General features: G+C 50.8%; 10 protein-coding genes across 10 annotated transcripts; 3 read left to right on the top strand and 7 right to left on the bottom strand.

Annotated features, from left to right (window-relative positions):
• Window positions 1-2,061: 2,061 nt before the first annotated feature.
• Window positions 2,062-3,312, top strand: A1O9_03472 (uncharacterized protein; the record flags this gene model as incomplete). The annotated part of the gene is made up of 1 exon (XM_013409036.1): window positions 2,062-3,312. The coding sequence occupies one exon, from the start codon at window positions 2,062-2,064 to the stop codon at window positions 3,310-3,312; it is 1,251 nt and encodes a 416-aa protein (XP_013264490.1).
• A 562-nt stretch (window positions 3,313-3,874) lies between these two features.
• Window positions 3,875-6,393, bottom strand: A1O9_03471 (cysteinyl-tRNA synthetase; the record flags this gene model as incomplete). The annotated part of the gene is made up of 2 exons (XM_013409035.1): window positions 3,875-6,011; window positions 6,068-6,393. 2 exons carry the CDS (start codon window positions 6,391-6,393, stop codon window positions 3,875-3,877), a joined length of 2,463 nt encoding a protein of 820 aa, XP_013264489.1.
• A 547-nt stretch (window positions 6,394-6,940) lies between these two features.
• A1O9_03470 (uncharacterized protein) lies at window positions 6,941-8,416 on the bottom strand (the record flags this gene model as incomplete). The annotated part of the gene is made up of 1 exon (XM_013409034.1): window positions 6,941-8,416. One exon carries the CDS (start codon window positions 8,414-8,416, stop codon window positions 6,941-6,943), a length of 1,476 nt encoding a protein of 491 aa, XP_013264488.1.
• A 380-nt stretch (window positions 8,417-8,796) lies between these two features.
• A1O9_03469 (uncharacterized protein) lies at window positions 8,797-10,623 on the bottom strand (the record flags this gene model as incomplete). Its single annotated transcript, XM_013409033.1, has 1 exon — window positions 8,797-10,623. One exon carries the CDS (start codon window positions 10,621-10,623, stop codon window positions 8,797-8,799), a length of 1,827 nt encoding a protein of 608 aa, XP_013264487.1.
• A 483-nt stretch (window positions 10,624-11,106) lies between these two features.
• A1O9_03468 (uncharacterized protein) lies at window positions 11,107-12,244 on the bottom strand (the record flags this gene model as incomplete). Its single annotated transcript, XM_013409032.1, has 3 exons — window positions 11,107-11,337; window positions 11,401-12,123; window positions 12,170-12,244. 3 exons carry the CDS (start codon window positions 12,242-12,244, stop codon window positions 11,107-11,109), a joined length of 1,029 nt encoding a protein of 342 aa, XP_013264486.1.
• A 1,196-nt stretch (window positions 12,245-13,440) lies between these two features.
• On the top strand, window positions 13,441-15,393 carry A1O9_03467 (DNA polymerase eta subunit; the record flags this gene model as incomplete). Its single annotated transcript, XM_013409031.1, has 1 exon — window positions 13,441-15,393. The coding sequence occupies one exon, from the start codon at window positions 13,441-13,443 to the stop codon at window positions 15,391-15,393; it is 1,953 nt and encodes a 650-aa protein (XP_013264485.1).
• A 59-nt stretch (window positions 15,394-15,452) lies between these two features.
• On the bottom strand, window positions 15,453-16,751 carry A1O9_03466 (isovaleryl-CoA dehydrogenase; the record flags this gene model as incomplete). Its single annotated transcript, XM_013409030.1, has 1 exon — window positions 15,453-16,751. One exon carries the CDS (start codon window positions 16,749-16,751, stop codon window positions 15,453-15,455), a length of 1,299 nt encoding a protein of 432 aa, XP_013264484.1.
• A 527-nt stretch (window positions 16,752-17,278) lies between these two features.
• On the bottom strand, window positions 17,279-17,711 carry A1O9_03465 (uncharacterized protein; the record flags this gene model as incomplete). Its single annotated transcript, XM_013409029.1, has 2 exons — window positions 17,279-17,447; window positions 17,503-17,711. The coding sequence occupies 2 exons, from the start codon at window positions 17,709-17,711 to the stop codon at window positions 17,279-17,281; spliced, it is 378 nt and encodes a 125-aa protein (XP_013264483.1).
• A 1,802-nt stretch (window positions 17,712-19,513) lies between these two features.
• Window positions 19,514-20,572, top strand: A1O9_03464 (uncharacterized protein; the record flags this gene model as incomplete). The annotated part of the gene is made up of 2 exons (XM_013409028.1): window positions 19,514-19,625; window positions 19,680-20,572. 2 exons carry the CDS (start codon window positions 19,514-19,516, stop codon window positions 20,570-20,572), a joined length of 1,005 nt encoding a protein of 334 aa, XP_013264482.1.
• Window positions 20,573-21,339: 767 nt separating this feature from the next.
• On the bottom strand, window positions 21,340-21,816 carry A1O9_03463 (AAT family amino acid transporter; the record flags this gene model as incomplete). Its single annotated transcript, XM_013409027.1, has 1 exon — window positions 21,340-21,816. The coding sequence occupies one exon, from the start codon at window positions 21,814-21,816 to the stop codon at window positions 21,340-21,342; it is 477 nt and encodes a 158-aa protein (XP_013264481.1).
• Between the last annotated feature and the right edge of the window lie 69 nt (window positions 21,817-21,885).

Here is a 21,885-nt window from a genome sequence, read left to right as displayed (position 1 = left end):
TTCGACACTACTATACAGCTTCTACCTTCATGGTATGAATGGCTTCCAGCTTGCTCGGCCCTGTGCTCTGAAAAAAACTCGCCTTGGTGCCGCCCCACGTCTCAATTGTCTTTCCTTTGCTGTCTTCGATGGCCTTGGCTTATGTACCACAGCGCTGCCTAAAGATGGAAGGCATGGTTCTGAAGAGGAGCAAGTGAAGGACGCGCCGCACCAGAGTATCAAGATGCTGCGTCTCAACATCATTGCGTATATGGCTTCTTCAAAGCAGTGCAGGCAGGGCTATTTGAAACGATGAGGCCAGCGTATGGAATATTCGAGATGCGCCTTTATCTCATGCTGCAAGGATATCTCAAGCTCAGCAGACTGTGTCTGTGCAATAACGCTTTTCCTCGTTGTCAATTTGATACCCGATATCCTTCTGGATGATGTCGTTTGCCAGCTCTGGCTTCGTCCCACGCTTGCATTTTCCCCCGCTCACGAACTTCTCTTTGATACTCCATCTGTGATTGTGATTTCTGATTCCAGTTTGAGGGTTGATCCTTGGTGAATAGTTTTTGCATACCAAAGCCGATGCAGACTGAGAACGCAGCGGCGAGGATAACCAGCAGAACTATAACGGAGTCCGGCAGAGCGTCCATGGTTTTTGACTGTGGCGGCAAGTTTCCTGAGCCGAGACGGAGCCTTCACAGTGAAGACTTGAGCTTTCTGGGCCTGGCTTTTTGTTGTTTTTCCCGTCGAGAAAGGGTGATGATGGCGCACTCGAGGCCGAACCACGAGTTTCTTAGGGAAGGAGGCTGGGCAGATTGGAATTCTGGGTAGTGAACGAGAGACTGGAAATACAGACCGCAGAGGCTCTGCGAGGAGCACCTTTACCAACATTATTAGATATATAAGCACAGCCCATATTTGAGAGATTGCCGTGGGCATGGGCATGATATCTGAGACCTCCCTGACATTGGCAAGTCTGAAAACTGAAATCAACACGAACGAACCAATGACGACCAAGGGCATATAGAGATGGGAACAAGCAAGCTCCTACACTGGGGACTGATGCTAATAGGCCTCAATCTTTAGGAGTTGGAATATTCCGGAGCCGAGTCCACCGACAGCAGGATAGCTATCGTAAACGCTAGACCGAATCTAGCCATCAACACGACATGTCCAATCAGAACACGGCAGGGGCCAAGGGGACGTAAAACGGGCCCCCGGGCGCCTGGCACGAGTCCATCGCTAACCCTCTCCGCCCGGTTGGAACGGCCGCACGAAACATGTCGTATTCCCAATTGATATCCATACTACGGACTACCTCCTGGCACTAAACATGTAGGTAAGTCATGGCAATTCCGTTGATTATGTCTTCCATGCCAACGATAGACCAGCACGCCGTTAAGTTGAGCTCCCCCCAAGACATCGCTCCAAACAACGGCGATGGTGCAGATCCGCAGCTAACTTGCATGGATTAATTTTTCTTGGACGCTCGTATCTCCCTTTGCACCCTCCAAATAGCGCTGCGTCTCGTCAGCGAACCCAGTCTCCAATCAGTGGCATCTCTTTTCTACGAATGGTGGATTCGATTACATCAGGTGGTAGATGCGTGCACGACGGGCTGCCCACGCAAAGTCCAAAAATGGGTGTCTTACCTGCAAGTGAGTACCATTAATCAGCACCCCAATCAAAGGGCAAGACGGGAATCCACGTTCTGACTGACACAGAGTCCGTCGAGTAAAATGTGACGAGACGAGACCCTATTGTCGGAAATGCACCGAGACTGGGAGGAAATGCGAAGGGCCCAGCAGTCTGGATCTTCGCTTTCGTTTTGTCGACAACTTCTCCAGTTCAAGAACCAAGAGTGCAGTCTCGAGGATCCAAGTCCTCTCGCCGACAATTTCCATCCTTCAGCCACAATGCACCGAGATTGAAAGACGCTCTTTCGATTTTTTCATTCATCGTGCGGCACCCTGTTTTGCGGGTGCCATCGAAGATGACTTTTGGCTGCATGCTATCCCATCTCTTGCCCTGTCCGACTCTGCTGTCTGGGATATAGCAGTATCAAGCAGTTATATGTTCGAAAATGTACCTCACGAGGCGCTGTTAGTTTCCTTCAAGTCAAGTTCGACACCACCCGCCACGGGTGCACCCCACCGCCAGGCTCTGAAGTGGTACAACCGAGGCCTTTCCAATCTCCAACAGCGAATGGAGCGGAACGAAATGGATAGTACATATGCTTTACTCACTTGCATATTGTGTACCTGCATAGAGTTTCAGCAAAACAATATCGGCAATGCCATGGAACTCATTCAGAGTGGGTTCAAGGTTTTGAGTCAAACATTGCGCAGTAAAAAAAGTACGCAGTCGGCACAAATGGGTGTCTTCAGCGAGGTCATCGTGTCATTTTTTACTCGACACGCGGTCGCCGTAGCAAACTTTGTCATGCTGCCACTTTCGGACTGGTCTGGCGATGTGTCGCCCACCAATGATGCCGGACGATCTGTTTCATCCCCATCGGATCAAGTCTCTAGGATCAGGTCGCACCTCTTCCATCTCATGTATCAAGCATATCAGACCGTAAGGGTTGCCATTCTGATGTGGCAAGACGTCGAAATCATCAAAGGACTTTTGTCAGCGCAAAGGGTGACCATTGATGAATTGAAAAGGTGGCGCGTTTCATTTACCGGATATTGTTCTTCGCACCGGGACACCATGAGTGGTCGGGATATGCAACTATTGACATCACACTTGTTGATATCCTGGAATGTTTGTTACATCTGGTTGGAAGCTTGCACCGAGATCAGTGAGATGGCATACGACAAGCACATGGATCATTTTGCCGAGATACTCCTAGAATGTGAGCGTGTCCTAGCCCTAGCTGTGCAACAGACGGTCGAGGGGCAACCACGCACCAAGATTGTAGTGGAATTGGTGCCACCGCTGTACTTCACGGTGATGAAGTGCCGTGATCCAGTCCTGAGGAGGAAGGCACTTGCTCTCCTCGAGAAAGTACCGCCAGATGGACCATGGGCCGATGTCCTGACGGCACGAGTTGTTCGGAATGCCATTACACTGGAAGAGGGCCAGCCATACAACCCTGTAGACCTTACGGAACCAAAACCCTTGTGCGAGCTACGCGCACGTCCCCTACCGCCTGAGGACCGCCGATTGCACACAATTGCGTTCACAGGCCAGGAGAGAACAGATGTCGGCTACACGACCTGCTTGCAGCTGGGAAAGATCGCTATCGACGCAAGTGGGAAAAAAAGAGCCGTCCACGAAACCATTCGAATCCAGGACTCGACAAGAATGGTCGCGCTCTGATCTCGGAATTTGAAAGTGTATACGAGATGGGACTGACCTTGATGTACCATCGTCACCTGCGTACGCCACGCCTGCCGACTCCTCTAACTAGGTACGCATACATGCTCAATCAGGAGTCACGTGGATGTATGATAGATACCTCACCTGGTTAGTATCGGATAGAAAGGACATAGAAAGTTGTATTTAAAAAGGTGGCGATGCGCAATGTAAAGGTAGGAGCAAGGTATATCCCACCTCTTCGTGAACGAGGACAGCGTTTTACGCCGAGTAGATGGTTAGTTACCTGAGAGTGGAAGGCTGTTGTGCACGTTCACTTTTCTACCTGTTCTCAGGGAGCGAAGGCTGGATGGAATTGGCTTTGGGGTATCTTAGGAGGCTCAAGACGTTTGTTCTCATCTGGCTGTTCTGCTCTACTCTTCCCATGAGTTTCGGGCCTGATCATAGAGGAGTCCCTTCGAGGCTCATATGTAAGGTTCAAGGAAGACCCTATTCTGCATCGACTGATGACTACAAAGGAATTCGACCTCCTTCTGAAACTTTGAATGATATGTTTGACTCCTTTCTAAGTCGCTGGTCCACTGCTCCCGTCCTCAGGCGCTGGAGACGAAGCAACCGCGGGTCCGGCCGCGCCATTTTGCACGGCAGAGAGGTACTTCTCGTGTGCCTTGCGCTGAAGCTCCCAGTCTTTCTTCAGCCGCTTAATTTTCGATGCTGTCAGCGCCGAGCCATCCTTCGCTGTCGTCGGGATGCCGTCTGGGTCCCACGCGGAGTAGTCGTTGGAGTGGGGAGGCTTGAACATTTCGTGCGGAGGGACTCGTCCTCTCTGCAGTTTTTCTAGTGCTTCTTGCTCGCGCTTCTTTTTCGCTTCTTCCTTCTGGCGAGCGCGGTCTTCGCGTTCGCGGCGTGCAGCTCGGAGTCCTTCGGTCACAGGCCGAACGAGCGCGGGAGCATTCTCGCGGTCTTCCAGGTAGATATCAAGCTGCCAGAGATCTACATCTCTGACACGATCGCATAGAGCGATGATCTGCTTATTGAGGTCCACCGAGTCCGACGGTGCGGCTGCTTCTAATGCGCTGCGGCTGAACTCGCTCAAAGCACGGGCGTATGAAGGTCTGGGCCGTCCGCTAGAAGGGATGTCTGCTTGTTCAGGAGAACTGGAGACGATCTTTTGGACCTTCTCTGCTGTGATTGATTTGGCAATAGCGGCTTGACGTAGCTCATCTCTTATTTTCGCAAGTGGGTAGACAAATTCCTTTGCCGCGTCGGGAATCTCGATGCCCTTCCACCCTATTGCTGTAGAGTCGGCAGGAGTATCGCCATTGAGACCAAAGATGTTGACCATGCGGGTGACAAAGCGCGCGGTACTGATATGATCCTCGTAAGTGAGGTCAATCTTCTTGGTACTGTTGTAGGCATTGATCAGAGTGGAGATGGAGGCCATGGCGGCAGTCGTGTTAAAGGAATCTAAGAGGGCAGCTCGGACTCTTCCCTCTGTGTCTTGTAGAACATCTTGGAGTGCTCCATTCTGATTGGTGGTATGCTTGGCGGTGTTGATGTTGTCGACCGCGTTGAGGAAGAAATTGTCCACTCGATCCTCCCAACTTCGACCTTCTAGAACCATGTCGTCCGTGATTTCGATACCGTCTTTCCAGCTACCAAGTAAGAAAACGATCCGCAGACTCCTCGATGTCCAATCTTTTCGCACATGCAGGGCTTCCCGAATGGTAGTGAAGTTTTTGAGGGACTTGGACATCTTGGACCCGGCTATGGACAGGTGGCCCATGTGAATGAAGTAATTGACCCACTGTTTTTGACGGCCGTCAGCCCAGAAGGCTTCACTTTGTGCCAGCTCGTTGTCATGATGTGGAAACGCCAAGTCAATACCTCCGGAATGTATGTCCATTTGACTTCCAAGCTTTCCAGAAGCCATTGCTGAGCATTCGATATGCCACCCAGGTCTACCCGGGCCCCATTCGCTGTCCCAACTAGGCTCACCAGGTTTCGATGCTTTCCACAAGGCAAAATCTGCATCGGACCGCTTGACGCTATCATCCGCTTGCGAAAGAGCGCCCTCGCCATCTGCTTGGAGGTCCTTGTCATTTCGGTTCCAGGGCTCGAGTCGCGCGTACGGGAAACCAGCCGCCTCAAATGCCTTGATGTCAAAGTAGACAGAACCATCGGCGGTCCTGTAACCTAATTTGTTGTCGACAATCTTCTTGACGAACTCAGCGATCTCCTTGCCGTGCTCGGTCACACGAACGATCTCGTCGGGATCCAACACATTTAGATCGTGCATATCCTGGAAGAATCGATGCTCATACTCCTTGGTGAGCTTCGTGAAGACAGCATAGTCATCACCTCGAATGGACTTGCCAAGTTGTTCGTCTAGGACCAGGTACATTGGATCGGCAACTCTGCTGTAGAACTCGTGTGGTGTAAGGAGTTTTGGGTCCTGCATCAAGGCTTTTGCTGTGGTTCGGGCAGTTGTGATGTGCATTTTGATCTTTGCCTCCTTATCCCCCGGTTTGGTGCCTGGTTCCAGACTTCCTCCGGCAAGGATATCTCCGTAGCTCTGTTCGACTACACCGTCGAACGTTTCAGGAGTCAGTAGTGTCTTCGGGCCTATTCTTTTCAGGTTTTTCTGAATGTAGTAGTGCCACGCCTGCCGGACATCTTGCCGAACTTGGTCGTCGATGTATCTTGGCCTCAAGTCAGAAAGCTTTTAGTTGTGATGGATGGGCTCTGAAGACGGTACCTATGCTGCTTCTTGTATTCATCATAGAGATGTCTTTGCCTTCCCCGCAGAATTATCTTGTCATCAACGTCGGTGGTATTCATAATAAACTTGATACTGAAGTGAAAATAGTCCCGCAGAATCCGACGAATGATGTCTGTGGAGACATAGTTTCTGGCATGACCCAGGTGGGCGTCGTCATAGACAGTAGGACCGCAAGCATACCATGAGATGTGCTCAGGCTGGATCGGAATGAAGGGTACTTTTGACCGGGTCAGGGAGTTATAGATTCTCAATTGCGGCTGGTGAGTTGAGCCAGGGGGCTGAGCCCAGGGAGGTTGAGACATTCTGGACGCTTTGCAAAACTTGGGAGCAGAGGAGCAGAAGGAGCGTCTCAAGTAGAAGAGAGCGGGAGCACTATGTGGGTTCATTGACTCATCTTTGTTGCATCCATCCTTCACGGGCCCAGGGCTGGGATGTGTCAGAGATGCTCATGCAAGGCGCAGGCAGGGTCTGGAGGAACCCCAAACAAGACAAACATGCCAAGTCCGCTTAGGTGAGGCCGCCCATTGAGATCTCCCGAGATCACTTTCCAGTAGCGGAGGGCCCAATGTAGCCTAAACCAGCGGCAGCTCCCGCCCCCAATAATGCTGATCATCCAGGCTTGGGCTTGATGGGGCTGTTAGTTTGGCTACAGTCACGCCTACTTGACAGCTTCCACAACAGTCACCCAACAGGTTGGACCTCACAATGTTAGTAATCCAGGTCAACGTTAGTATGAATCAGAAGACGGAGAAGAAGAGCCAGTGGATATATCGCGTTGCGACGGCCAAATTCTCCCATAGTGTGCAATATACTCTGCCGTCAACCTCTAACACTCACCATCGCACAATCTCAAGGCTCCTCTTTCTCACCACCCGCTGACTCACCCGGTCTTTTCTGTCCATGTGGTTGATGCTTGATCTCTCTCTGCCCCTTTGTTCGCCTCTTGGCCTCCTTCTTAAGCTGGCGCTGGCTTTTCGGGACATTCGATGTAACATCTACATGCTTCACCCATTTTGCTTGAGCCTCAGCTTCGTCTTCTTCACTCCATGATCGGGGCAATACCGCAAACACGAGGTACGACGTATGCGTTTTCAAGTCTGGTTCTGTTCGGTGAATCAGCCTCCCACCGTCGAAAGGGAGAGTCTGCTGTTGCTGATTTTGATCGACCTTGGCCCAAACCCTTGCCTCCTCAGGGTTGCCCTTTTGATGACTCCTTGCTCTTCCGTTGACTTCTCGCAGCTTTAACAGTGCCTCGTTCACATCTGCTGCCATGGTGTTGACTCCCCGCATCCCTTCGTACTGCAGGCTAGTATATTCCCGCCGGATGTCGATTCGCCTGTGCTGCACCTCTACTGTTTCAATTTCCAGCCAGTCGAATCTTCGAAGAGCTGATATCGTTCTCTGTACCTGCTCTATGCATGGACTGAAAGTGCAAATGTAGACGGGTGAACGGTCGTCAAGCGCAGAAGGTGTTCCATCCTGAGACTGTCGTGTGAGGTGCGGTAACGCTTCCCACGGCGCCGGAAGATCGAGAAAGACTGCGTTCGCGCGGGGTGAGGTTCTTTTACTAGCCTCATCGTCGTGAAGGAGAAATCCATCCTTATACACGTCTCTGTGCATAGCTCGCACTATCCTATCCAACCCATGCTCCAACATCTCCGCCTGAACCTTTCTGTGTCGTTCCGCGTGGAACTCGTATGAAAAGACTTTTCCATGGGTGTCAGAACTCTCCGTAAAGCTTTCTTGACTTACAATATCCTCCACAGGAGGATACCCATTAAATACAGCTCTCGCAGCGGCATGTGTAAAGCTTCCACTTCCACTTCCGGCCTCGATCAACCTTGTCCCCGGTTGGGCTCTGATCCTGTGCAATATGTAGCTGTAGTCCGGTGTATAAACCACCTGTGTCCTGTGAGGCAGGTTTCTAGTCCAGCTTTCAGGTGTAGGTGGTAGAACATGCACAAAGCCAGAACTCGCAGCAACGGCGTCTTTGGTGGGCGCCGAAGAGGCATCACCATTTGGAGCTTTGTCTTCCAACGCATCCGCTTTCCGCTTCTTCGCGTGCGGCCGCTCCTTCCTACCACGAGAGCCGGTATCCACGCGGCTTGCTCGGATCTGACTGCCCCATGGCATACCAATAATAGTGGAATGTGGAAAGGAGCCGAAACGGGTATTGGTGACCATGCCTTCCGCGTAGCCCCGATCTTCTGCATCCTGAACCTTGATCGACAGGACCACTGGGATAGAAGCATCCCGGCGCAGATGCAGAGTTGCTAGCTCGTGTTCTTTGGCAATCGACCCCGGGGTGAGAAACGAGGATGTCATTGTTGGGGAAAGCTTAAAAAGGTCGTGTACAGCTCAGGAGGGAAACCGAGAGCACCTTCGTCTACGCTACTAGAACGCAAAAAAGCCTTATGCGGCTCCGTTTGAGCTGTCCCAGTTGCTGACAATTACCTGGGCGGACTGTGGTGTGGGAACACGAAAGTTTTAGCAGGACTGAAAGAGAAGTGAAAAGTCGTGTCACGTGATATGATTGGGGTGTCGACACCGGGGATTTATCTCCTAGGGGTCAGCACGCGCAAGGCTGTGGGTTCGTGGGATAATTCACAAAGCTAGAGAGCACACTTTTACTACGGGTTGTAGACATAGAGAGGAGTCTCATCATTCCTCAAGACATTTTGCGCCAAACTCTGTAAAGATCGAACCTAATCCCAAGGTTTCCGAATACCCTCGCACACCAAGTCGCGCTCCGGAAGTGTGCCATTCGCAAAGAACGCTCTGACGATGGGAAAGAGGCATCTACTAGGATTATTCTCGGTGGAGCAGTGGCCTGGGATATCTTGAGTGAGTACTACACTCCCTTCGTGTCCTTTGGACATTTTGTGGGCATTGTATACAGGCGTCACTGGATCTGCAGTGTTGCCAATGAATAAAAGCGGACTACCTCTGGGGTTATAGTCTGACAGTTTCGATCGAAACGGCCCATTGAAACGATTTTTCGATGACGGTCTCAGTGACCATGGCCAGTGGATGCAATGGAGCGTAATCTCTGCCCAGATAGGTGCACTCAGCTCGGATTGAGACTCCAAGAGAGCCAGGTAATTGGTGTGATTGGCTTTGGTGCGAGCCGTAATATCATCTCCGTCACCGCACAGTATCGAGACTGAAGCTTCCGTTTGCCAAGTATAGCCAAATTGGAAGGGCTCACCAGAGTCCTCGAGGGACACGGTCCCCAAGCCTAAGAGATTTGGAATAGGAGGTAGGGAGGGTGAAAAGCCTCTGTGCTTTCGATGCTGCCATAATTCTCCGGTTTCTATGATTGAGCTTGCCGTTACCAAGTCCCCACTCGCCAATACCTGAAGCCATCGTGCGAGCAGAGGCCAGAAGGAATTGGGGAAGTACAGCGACGTATGAAGCGATATTCTCAGGATGTAGTGTGTGAGGAGAACTGAGTTGCCTGCAACGATCAAAGGGATTGGCTCCTCCTTGAGCTTCTCCAGGAAGGCGTCCACCCGCGCACGAATGTCATTTGGTGATTTATTGGACGGCTCGTAGAACGCGCATTTTGGGCCCGCCTCAAAGCAATATTCGAAGAACTTCGACCAGGTCTTAGCATTATCGCGGAGATTTGAGGTCCACCCCGTTGCAGCGTAGTCATCTGCGTCGACAACCCCATCCAAAATAATTCGACCGACTCGTTCCGGGAACATTGAAGCAAAAGTGTTTCCCAAGTACGTCCCATAGGACAGGCCCCAATAGTTTAGGAGCGGGACATCCTCTTTGGGATCTTTAGTGAGCTTTTGTTGCTGATTGACCGCCAGCGGATTCGCAGTTCGCAATTCAATCTTCAAGTGTTCATCGAGCCGGTCCACGATTTCGAGCATATCCCGTGCTACCAATGCAGTGCTGACATATTGACGAATGTTCGATCCATCTTCAAAGTCGCCAGAATATTGACAAAGTTGGCCCAAGCCCTGGTCAAGTCCCCACTTCACATTGAGAGCATCAGGGAAACGATCCAAACCACCCGCGCCAATACCCAGGATAATTTGGGCCTGTCTAGCGGCATCGTCGTTGAAGCAGGCGACATTTGGTGTTGTGTACTTAACTCCACGAGGGTCAAAGGACAAGATATCGAAATGCTTCTCACTGTCCACAAGGCCTTGTAGCGATTTTCCAGAACTGATCAGGATATCAGTGCCGGAGCCTCCTGGACCCCCAGGATTGACAAGTATCGCTCCACCATAGGATTCATCCGACCGATCAACGACAGCAGGGAGTCGGATTATGGCGACTGATATGTTGTTTGGATTCGACCGATCGTTCCAATCCAATGGCACGACCAGCTTCGCACAATCGAAAGAACCGTCATAACATTTCTGAAAATCGAGCTTCGGAGAGGACTCAAGTTTACCCCAGTCAAATGGCGTCACAGGAACCTCTTTGTCGGGTATCGGAACGAAGACGGCTTGAGAGATGGTGGCTAGCCCAAACCAAAGGCATCGAGTGAGTGTCTGGACATTCGAACACATACTTTAGATCTCGATGTGACTGCCCACTTGAGGTTTCTAATGAGGGAGAGAATTGCCTGCTGCTCGTTGTGAAGGATGAGGTTGGTGTTAGAGATTACACGATAGGGACAAGCGCCAGGCGGGTCAGGCAGCTCCAATGGTACAAGTAGTACTCCGTAATTATATTAGATACCGAGGGCCGCGCCGATTGTGGACAACCAACCGAAACTACCTCATTCTCATCATTAGCTCTCTGGTTAGGTCGTCGAGACATTGCCGCCGTATTTTGAATACGCAGAAGACCAAGAGAGCGGTCTATTCAGCAGCTCGGCTACACTACCTACTTCTAAACCCGGCTCGGCATATGGAATGTACGAACAAGCCACTTCTAGCAGTATTTTAAGGAATTTTAATCAACTCATTTGGTGGTCGTTCAGCATCAACCGTGACCGGGGGACCTGACCTGATGGTTTCGTGGCTTTCTCTTCTTCTCTCTCATAGATCCTAGGGCTTTCGTCCCCATATGAAATAAAAAGGGACATAAAGGTGAGCCTTTTTGTTGCGTAAATCGTTCTTTACCTTCGCAATGACAACCTGTGCCTCCTCGTTTGTGTACCCAAGTACTCGGGTGAAAAGAGCCAAGGTCATTGGTTCGACGGCATCAAATGATTGTGCATGATAGAACAGGCCAAGTTCTTTGTTTTTGTGGCCTTTTGCCCACCTCCCGATTGGGACCTACACAGCGTTGTCAGTAGTCACGAAGACTCGCTAGGGGAGCATTGCGTCTATCCTGCTTACTTTGTGTATCTCTTGTTGTACGTCAACGAATCCCGCTTCTTCCATGTAACCCTTTATTAAATGGGCATTGGCGGACGGTTTCCCAATCTTTGCACAGCCCTCATTAAGTTTACTAACCCAGTCCATAAGTTCCGGAACGAGGGATGCCGTATCGTCGTCCGAATAGATGGCACAGGGATATTCCTGGCTCTCAAAAATCCCACCTGGCTTAAGGTGGTTAAATACTTCAGATACGAGTTTCTTCCAGTCCGTAATGCTACCGATCAAGGCTCTGCCATGGATGTAGTCAAAGTGCTCCGTTTGAGGGTACGCCCAGTCGCTTTCCAAGTCATCCACGTAGAATTTGACATTCGGTGGCACCCAATTAGGCTGGATGGCACTCAGATCATTACCAACGATCATGGACTCTGGGAAATCTTGAGCCAACTCGATCGGCCAGATGCCAGTCCCCGTTCCCATATCGAGAGTTCGCTGAGGCTTGAGTTCCTGTAAGGGAGCTCGAAAAAGACCTCCATCCAAAATCAGGCGGAATATGTGATGTAACAAGTCAAGACGGTCTTGTTCTTGTTCATCGTTCGGAAGAACATACTTGCCCTCGTGGTAAGCGTGATAGCGCCGGCCATTCTCAAATTTGTAATCCAAGATCGATGGAGCGAGAGATGTGGACAGGAGAGACCCAGCTACGGAGTCTCCAAGACCAGAGTCATTGTCGACGCTGTTGGTCTGCTGCGAGTGTCAACTTGGATCCTGAAAGAGTGTCATTGCCTACGTTTTCCACATCAACGACAAGTCCGGCATTGCTCTCATCATGCCCGATGTGACTTCCAGCCGTAGGTTCGGCCATTCTTAACGCGATTGTTGGCGGGGAGGTTTCAACCTGTTTGGCACTCAAGAGTGAAGTGTTGCGAAGAGTCTTCTCAACAGTTTTATCTGAAATCGAAAGGTTTAGGTGACAGCGAAGCAACAAGGTTGATACTTGAAGTGGGCGCTTGTGATCCGCATTAGCCCCCCCCCCCCACCCCGCGGATGTAGGTAATGGGTTCCTGGGTTTAATAACGTTCTGAGGAAAGTGCAATCCCTTTAGGGTAAGCGAGCAGAAGACTCAGCCCCAGACGCTTCTCCTCCCAACCCGAGGTGAGCTCCATATTCGAGGGGTCCTGGTAGATAAGCGAAAGTAAAAACGGAGGAGAAGTTCTAATGCAGATAGGGTTCGTATGACAGACAGGACACGTCATGTCTGTCATTTATTGGGGCGCCAAGATGTCTGTCATTTACCCGAAAATGACAGCACTTTGTCACTTATAGCTAGGAGTTTAATTTCTTGGCGCCTACTAGTAAATCTACGAGTACGCTGTAGGCCAAAATTTTATCTAGACAATCTTTAGTGTATAACCAAGCCTCTAAAAGTACTTAGTGTCATGGCGTCTGTCATTTATGCTCTGCCAGTCATTTATTGCTATTTGTCCGTCATTTTACTAAAATGACGGACAATTTCGAACCCTAGATGCGGGTGATAGAGGAACTTATGTAAAAAGCATGCCACCCGGTGACGGACGGCTCCTCCCTTAACTTAAAAGCGCATTCCGTCTGACCTGAGGCAGCCTGCTTGTCTCCCAGCACTAATCCAGCTCATTGTGGTTTTGCCTGACTGAGATTTATTTCAACTACCAAGCCGCTCTGGAAAGCCACCCGGTTCACGTGCCGTGTCCTTGGCACGTTCAAGTAAGTGCCTGAGGTGGAAGATGGGGATAATTAGTGACGCCATCATGTTTTACGCGTTTTGCTTATGTACTCGTACATTAGCTACAGGCACGCATCCCGCTGCCCATGGCCTCAGTTAGCTCCCAACTACTTCAATACAATGCGAAGATTTGAGGTAGAAGGTGGACAATATCTCCCCGTCAATGTCACTGCTAGGTATCGGTTCTCATGATGGCTTCTCAGCGAGCGCATCTGCAGGCACCTGTCGCCCATCCCTGAGGCGAGCGCGACACTGAACCACGAACACTCGCTCCAAACCAGCTGCCCTGGGTCTCGATCATGTCATCCTCTCAGCCCTTCTTGCCTTCACCTTCACTGACAAGTGGCATCAGGAAAAAATCACGTTTCACATATAGACAACTGCATCTCCTGGGCCAGTCCTCCGTCTCCTGCCCACTTCGTTGCATTGCACTGATTGATTATGATGCCTTCTATGCACAATGCGAAATGGTGCGCTTGGGAGTGGGGGAAACCCGACCACTGGCCGTGCAGCAGTGGCAAGGCCTGATTGCGATCAACTACCCTGCCCGTGACTTTGGGCTCAATCGCCACGTCACTGTCGCCGAGGCGAAGACCAAATGTCCGGAAATAGTCGTTCAACATGTTGCAACATGGCGAGAAGGGGATGATAAATGGGCTTATCGGGATGACGCGGCAAAGCATATACAAACAGACAAGGTGTCTCTGGATCCCTATAGACTGGAATCGCGGAAAAGCCTGGCGCTCGTCAAGGAAATTCTGCCACCGGCGCCCATCCAGAAGGTCGAGAAGGCAAGTATTGACGAGGTCTTCTTGGATTTGTCGGCACAAATTCATCAAATCCTTCTTGATCGATATCCTGAATTGCGCCATACACCCTATGACGATCCCACAGAACATCTACCATTACCACCTTCGACGGCACTCGACTGGCAGGCTGACGCGCTCATCGATCTCGACTCGGCCCAGACTGAAGACGATGATCCCGATTGGGACGACGTTGTCATGAATATAGGATCGGAAATTGTGCGAGACGTTCGTGCCAAGATTCGTGAAACCCTGAAATATACGTGTTCAGCCGGTATTGCACGCAATAAAATGATGGCAAAGCTAGGTGCGGGTTACAAGAAGCCGGACCAACAGACCATTGTTCGCAACCGAGCTGTGCAACATTTCCTCTCGGGATTCAAGTTCACTAAGATCAGAAATCTGGGGGGCAAGTTAGGCGATCAAGTCGTAGATGCATTTGGTACGGAGGAAGTCACTGAACTGCTCAGTGTTCCCATAGAGCAGATGAAATCGAAGCTCGGGGATGAAACCGGAACATGGCTACATGGAATCATCCGTGGCGAAGACAACAGCGAGGTCAATTCCAGAACGCAGATCAAGTCAATGCTTTCGGCAAAATCATTCCGACCCAGCATAAACAGTACAGAGCAGGCCAATAAGTGGCTGCGGATCTTCGTTGCGGATATCTATGCAAGACTGGTGGAAGAAGGTGTACTCAAGAATAAGAGACGGCCCAGGACCATAGCTCTCCATCACCGACAAGGTGGGCAGACAAAATCGAAACAGCTCCCAATTCCACAAGGTAAACAGATTGACCAGACTATGCTTTTCGACCTATCTAAAACACTACTCGGACAAGTTATCGTCGACGGGCGCGCATGGCCATGCGCGAACCTATCCTTGAGTGTCGGCGGGTTCGAGGATGGTGTCTCTGGTAACAAAGGCATTGATACCTTCCTTCTAAAGGGCGACGAGGCTAAAGCTGCAATGGACACACCGCATCGAAGCCATGCTACAACACCGATCCAAGGTGAAGGACGTCCAGCGAAACTTCGACGTCTTGACGAGCTCCCAAGCATCGCTCGGTTCTTGTCCAAGGAGGATAGTACCGGGGAAGGTGGGGTCCAGTCCCCAGGTACCACATCCGCCGATAAACTTCACCAAGGAGAATTTCGTGCGAACGAAGAGGCCGCGGACATAGATATTTCCCTGCTCTGCCGGTCGAACATTGCTTCATTCTTCTGCAAATCATGTCAAAAGCCGGTCAATGAGACAGACCGGACGGAACACGAAGACTGGCATTTTGCCAGAGAACTTCAGGAACAAGACGCCCATGTTGTCACCGGTCCGAGCAATAGTCGTCCTCCAGGACCACAGAGTAGTAAGCCAAACCGTGGTGGGACTGGTGGTCGAGGTCGGGGCTCGAAGCCAGAAAAGGGGCAAAGCCGCCTCACCTTTGGCTAGGCCAACCGGCTTGGGATTTGGTAGTCCATCCACATATGTTGCTAATTAGTGAGTTAGCTCTAAATACTTTGATCCTTATATTCTTTGTTAAAAGCCCGGCCGATGACCATTCGCCGGATCTCGCTCGTTCCGGCACCAATCTCGTACAGTTTTGCATCCCTCAGCAGTCTTCCAGCAGGGATCTCATTGACATAGCCATTCCCACCCATCAACTGAATGGCGTCCAAACCACATTCTGTAGCTCTTTCAGCGGCGTATAGAATCGCGCCAGCACAATCTTGAGTTCGGATTTGCCCTTCCTCATCGACCTTCTTGGCTGTTGCGTACGTGTAAGCCTTCGCGGCCTGGAGCTTGGTGTACATATCCGCCAACTTGCCCTGGATCAGCTGGTTATGGGCGATGGGTTGGTCAAATTGTTTGCGTTGATGGGTGTATGGAAGAACGAGGTCGAGGCACGCTTGCATGATGCCCAGCGGACCGGCGCTGAGCACCAGTCGCTCGAGATCCAGGCCCTCCATTAGAACAGTCACGCCATTATTGATCCCGCCGAGGATGTTCTCGCTCGGCACGAAGACGTCCTCGAACACCAGTTCGCCCGTGTTTGATCCACGCATGCCAAACTTGTCGAGTTTCCTGGCGACGGAGAAGCCCTTGAAGCCCTTTTCGACAATGAACGCGGTGATCCCTCTGCTCTTCTTTTCTGGATCGGTCTTCGCGTATACAACAATATAATCGGCTTCGGGCCCGTTGGTGATCCACATCTTGGTCCCGTTGAGCAGGTAGCCCCCGTCGACAGCTTTCGCTGTGGTCTTCATGCTGACGACGTCGCTTCCCGCCGAGTGTTCCGACATGGCCAATGCCCCAATCTTCTCGCCTGAGATTAGTTCGGGCAGGACTCGAGCCTTTTGCTCCTTGTTGCCGTTCAAGCTCAGCTGGTTCACACAGAGTTGCGAATGTGCGGCGTAGGACAACCCGATCGACCCAGACGCCCTGCTGATCTCCTCGTTGATAATGCAATGTGCCTGGTAGCCCATGCCCAATCCTCCGTACTCTTCATCGGCCGTGGGACCGAGGAAACCTGCCTCGCCCAGCTTGCGCCACATCTCATGAGGGAAGTTATTGGAGGAGTCGGTCTTTGCAGCGACTTCTTCGGGGATTTCTCGCCGGGTGAACTCCTGTACTCGGTCACGAAGCTCATATAGGTCGTCTGCGGTGGGTGGTTCGAAGCCGGAAGGGTGTTTGGAGGTCGACGCTGCTCGTATTGTTATTCTGCTGACGGTCGAGGTGAGGAGTTGTGGTGTTGTCCGCACCACGCGAGTGGTCGGTCTGAGTAGTCTTGGGGCAAGGGAGGAGGCCATCGTGAAGTTCCTGTCACGAGAATAGGTCGAAAAGCTCTACCGGATGCTTGAAATTGGTAATTTGAATGGTGTTCTAACAATTGAAAACAGAGGAGGGAACAAGTTGATGATGCCTACCACTGACGCGGGCCGCTTCCGTGTGCAGAGGAATGAACCACCGACAATAACCGTCTGCCGAGGAGACAGAGCTGTGGGGTCGAATTACGGGCAACCACCCTTAGGAATAGCTGTTGCTGTTTTAGTGAAGGTCTTCAGTAATGAGTACAACATCTCTGAATGTGCACCAGTGATGCGTTGATCCTAATGGTCAATGTGTGGAAAGGTAGGTTTTGTATGGTGAACGACAGGCCATTTTCGAGCACGTTTTGCCCCTAGATGTGAGTAAGGAGTTTACTGTTGATAAAGGATAGGGAGTTCACAAGTTCCGTCGAGGTTTTCCATTCTTCTAACGAAATATGCCGATACTTTGAGGGCTTGCGCCGGTACTATCTTCCAGTGCTCAGAACATCCGCTCCCAACTCAAACCTCTAACGCCCTGGGTAAACTCCGTGTCCAGGAGCCCCGCTTTGTCTGGTAACATTTGGTGCATTAGACTTTGGTCGAGGGACTTTCTCAATGAGTGCACGCCTGTATCTTGTGCCGTCTTGGTGACGGAGCAAACCACCTGGTCCTTTTATCAAAACACCGATAAGTCTCCTATATGAGTATTAGAAAAGCATTCTGCTGAGCTCCTCAAAGATCGAGGACTTACCACTGATCTCCCGACAAAGACATCAGAGATATAACTCTCGAAACTTCATCGACAAGAGCGGGTATACAGTGGGCTGGCACAAACCACTCATAGTTGTCGAGAGGCTCGTCGAATGGGAGGCCAGGAGCGTTTGTGAGTCGCCAGTGTTGGTTCTTCGAATCGTGAGTGGCGTAATAGGACTCGAGCATGAGAAGTCGTCTTTCAACCATGATAGAACCACTGGCTTTTGCCGGGTCGGTTGAGCAGCTTATGTATTAAGATAGGTGGACAACGCTATTTGAGAGCGGCTGCCGGCGAATTTCTGTTTGATTTGCGCAAGGAGATCTTGATGGCTTGAGGCAATTGGGTTGGAGAGGGCCTCGTGCAAACGCACTTGCGGTTCATAGTGCTGTTGCTGGCATGTACAGGAATTAAGAGAACAGGTGGCATAATCGGATTCTTTAAGGAGCTCAGAGTGATGGTAGAAAGGCGCACAGGGGATAAGGCAGGTTCCCCTGTTTAATGAGAAGACTGAGAGGAGGAAGGTGTGGCAAACATCATCAAGGGGGGAAAAAGGGCGCTGTCCATGTGTTTAGAAGGAGATAAAGTTAGCGTCAACGCTGGAGAGAGAAAGAGGGAAAGTCTTTAGTGTTGTTCTCATCGCGTACAAGGAGATGTTGGGCGTGACTGAGCTGAGGACATCTCTGAAAGGCCGTGGGCAGAAAACGTCAACAATGCCTTGCGACGCTGCCTGTCCCCGTCTCGAAAACCTCATCAAATTCTTTGGCTCTCAGGCGGTTTCATGTATTGTGAAGGGATTAACAACAAGGTCACCATCAGTAGTTCCTTCTCCTTCTTTCTCTGATATAATTCGAGAGATGTGAGCAACAAAATCTTCGAGCCTCGAGTCCTCAAAGTTCAGTTCCCCATGTGGAGCAGAAATCAGATCTTGCCTCGTGGAACAGTACCAGAATTACACAGAAGGAAACAATATGAATGACATTGGACGAATGTTACCGTAAATGCTCGACAGGTACAGAACGTTGATCTCAATGTCGATCGAAGTCTATGATAACCCAGTCTTCGGAGAATCATTCCCCCTACCTCCGATTGAGTTTTTCCGAGAAGGAAGCCGGTAATTATACTAATTATGCCACCATTAGCCTAGCCCTGTTGCTAGCCCACGTACATTCCATGACACCACCTTGCGAAGAGGATTTCACAATCCCAACCGATTGCAATCTCACTTTTGTCGGCTGCAGGACTTGGGATAGTGCTCCCCGTGGGCTGAGGAAGTCAGATGTGATTTCCTGGTTTCCCCTTCAGGCTTGTCCATGCACACTAATTCGATGTACTGCAGCCCTGGTTCATTGATGCTGACCGCCTCTCTCCAGCTTTTTTCGCTCCCACATTGCGCACCAACAAGCCAATTGTCAAAGACCACAGCGTCATCATCCATATCGAGAATGCCATTACTCAGGGGGGCCAGAAACCAGATTTCAAGCTAAGCATGTGCATTTCGCCGCGGCCACCCCGGGTTCGCTAGCCAGACCAATCCTACTACGATATTGTGCCTTAGGGGACCTCCTGCTACTTCGCCACTCACTGTTTACTGTTATCTCTACCACATTAGTGATCCACAAACTGTGGAACCAGTCACTCTCCATCGTTGGTAGACGAATATATGGCGTCAACTTACATCTGTGTCTGTGTCATTGTCCAATGATGGTCTGTGTCCAATATCCCGTAGTCGCCTGGACCACTGCGGAGGACAACAAGGTTCTGATGGTCAATACAACGACAGCCATCGATATCTCCATGCACGAGATCATGAGCCCACAATAATCCCATCTTTTTCAACACCAGCCTAATGCAAGCTCGCCGCCTCCTACGTATAACTCGAACCTCTCTCGCACAGTCCACCTGATCATTTCTTTGCTACATACATCTTCTCAAGACACCGTGCTTCAGTTTCATCAACTCAGTGTGCCTCTCAACATCCTACCCGCTGGCCATCAAGCAACCACTTAAAATGGCTCCTATTGCAATCACTCCCCCACCGGTCGAGGCAAAGGCGAGGCCAAACCTCCACCGCACTAACACTGCTAACATGGGCACAAAACGAAAGATCATATGCTTTTCAGGTCTGCTTTCTTAATATTGTGGCAGAGATATTGAAATACTGATCCTATGGCCAGATTTTGATGGCACAATATTCATGCAAGATACTGGCCACACTCTCTTCGACAACTTCGGTTGTGGTGCCGAGCGAAGAGCTATCCTCGCTAAGCAAATGGAAACTGGCGAACGCACATTCCGCGAGGTCTCCGATGAGCTGTACGCTTCGCTAGATGTACCTTTTGAGGACGGCTTCGAAGTGATGAAAACCGCACTCGAGATTGATCCCGATTTCCAACAGTTTCACGAATTTTGCGTCAACAACAGCATCCCCTTCAACGTAATCTCTGCTGGGCTCAAACCCGTGCTTCGGCGAGTTCTTGATCACTTTATTGGCGAGAACATGAGCAAGCATATTGATATCGTCGCCAATGATGCTAAGATTGCCGAGGATGGCAGCAAGTGGGAAGCGATGTGGCGACACGACACAGATCTCGGCCATGACAAGGCACAATCTATCAACGAGTACAGGGAAACCGCCGCTCTCCAGTCCGACAACGGCACCATTCCCTTGATAGTGTTCATCGGAGATGGTGTCTCAGACCTTCCCGCAGCACGAGAGGCAGATGTCCTCTTTGCACGACGTGGTTTGCGGTTAGAGGAATACTGTATCGAGCACAAGCTCCCATTCATCCCGTTCGACACATTCGACGATATTCAACGCGAGGTGATCAAGATCGCCGAGGTCGATGATGGCCAGACTCATGGCAAAGGCTTGCCCACCACCTTCAACCCCCGAGCTAACATGTGGCGGCGTGTCAGCAGCAAAGCTGCGGTGCCGATTTTCGCAGCCCTGAGCCCAACCAAAGAAGAGAAGGCCTTCATCTGGCCCGAATCTTTCACGCAACCAGCACCAGCTATCGTGCCCAACAAGGACGACGCCAAGGCTGCCGTCGCTGCCCCTGTGGCATGATTATCCCCTCGACGACCCACGTCCATACATAGTCTTTCTTCCTCTATTTGCGCCCTGTAGCCTTTCACAAGCCTCGTCCAACCCTTTTCGTGGTACGACACATCTTTCAAAAATATTTTGTCTTACATATGTCATTCCCGTTTGAGCAGATGCGAATAGCGGCTGGCGCTTTTGGGGGGCAGGGAGTTATTTTGTTACGCATGGCACTGAAAATTACAGCATGAATCTGCAAGCGAAACACTTTTTGCGCATGGTCTAGAACCTAGATAGAACCTCTTTGTGACGCCCAGATGGTGATGAAGCAAAGATAACTCACGCTAGATATGCATAGAGCAGGACATGAAATCTTAGTAATGATACGAATTCATTCCATATAGTCTTCCCACTGTTTGTTTCACTAAATTCACTGCGAGGGTCTATCAAGATCGCATCCCACTCTTGGGGAATGCGTGTGTGTTGGGAGTACATTACTGAGTAGTTCATGAAACCTAGGTCCTGAAACCACTAAGGTCCGTGTTATTGCATCGCTGTTAAAATGCGGTCAGAACAGTTAGCGCAGCGGCGCTCTTGTTTAAGCCTGTGGCGAATAACAATGAAAACCTGTTAAAAGAATAACCACATCCCGACCTTCTTCGCCTTCCCAATGAAGATACCCTCTTGACTTTCTTTCAAGGCGAATTTCCACCTGCTCTTAGTCATCACTACCTGGCTCTTGTGAGAAGCAGTCTCGGGTGTGTAATCCGACTGGAGATCGTAACGGTCGGTGATCAGATCCATACGGTCGAGATGTACGAATTTCGTGCGCTTAAGAGTGTCCAGAACAGGAACATAACTAGTATGATGGGCAGCTCGACGTAGAAGGACACGAAGTCCACGGCGCTGAACGTCGGGCTGAAACACGACCAGCCTTGCACAAGCACGAGAACAATATTGAGGCCGACCGCGAGAATCGGACCGACGGGATAAGTCCAGTTTCGAAATGGAAGGAGGTGCTCGAGGCCTTGGGCTTTGCTACCGGCTCGGAACCGCAGTGAGGAGAGACCGATGCAGATCCAGGACAGCTGGTTGGACACACCGACCAGATTCTGCAGCCATGACCACAGCTGGCCGGCCCCGATACAGCACGCACCGAAGCATAGGCCTGAGATCGCAGACGTGGCCAGAACGGCCACCCAGGGCACTTGGAACCGATTCAAATTTCCCAGGAATTTTGGAGCGTACCCGTCGACAGCGAGAGTGTACATTAGTCTTGAACCGGCGAACAAAGCGTGGTTGCAAGCCGAGATCACACTTGTCAGGATAACTGCATTGAT

This window comes from Exophiala aquamarina (assembly GCF_000709125.1).
Source record: "Exophiala aquamarina CBS 119918 chromosome Unknown aczIA-supercont1.2, whole genome shotgun sequence".
Classification (NCBI taxonomy): Eukaryota; Fungi; Ascomycota; class Eurotiomycetes; order Chaetothyriales; family Herpotrichiellaceae; genus Exophiala; species Exophiala aquamarina.
Note: the sequence above shows the minus strand (reverse complement) of the source record. Positions and strands in the feature narration are given on the sequence as shown.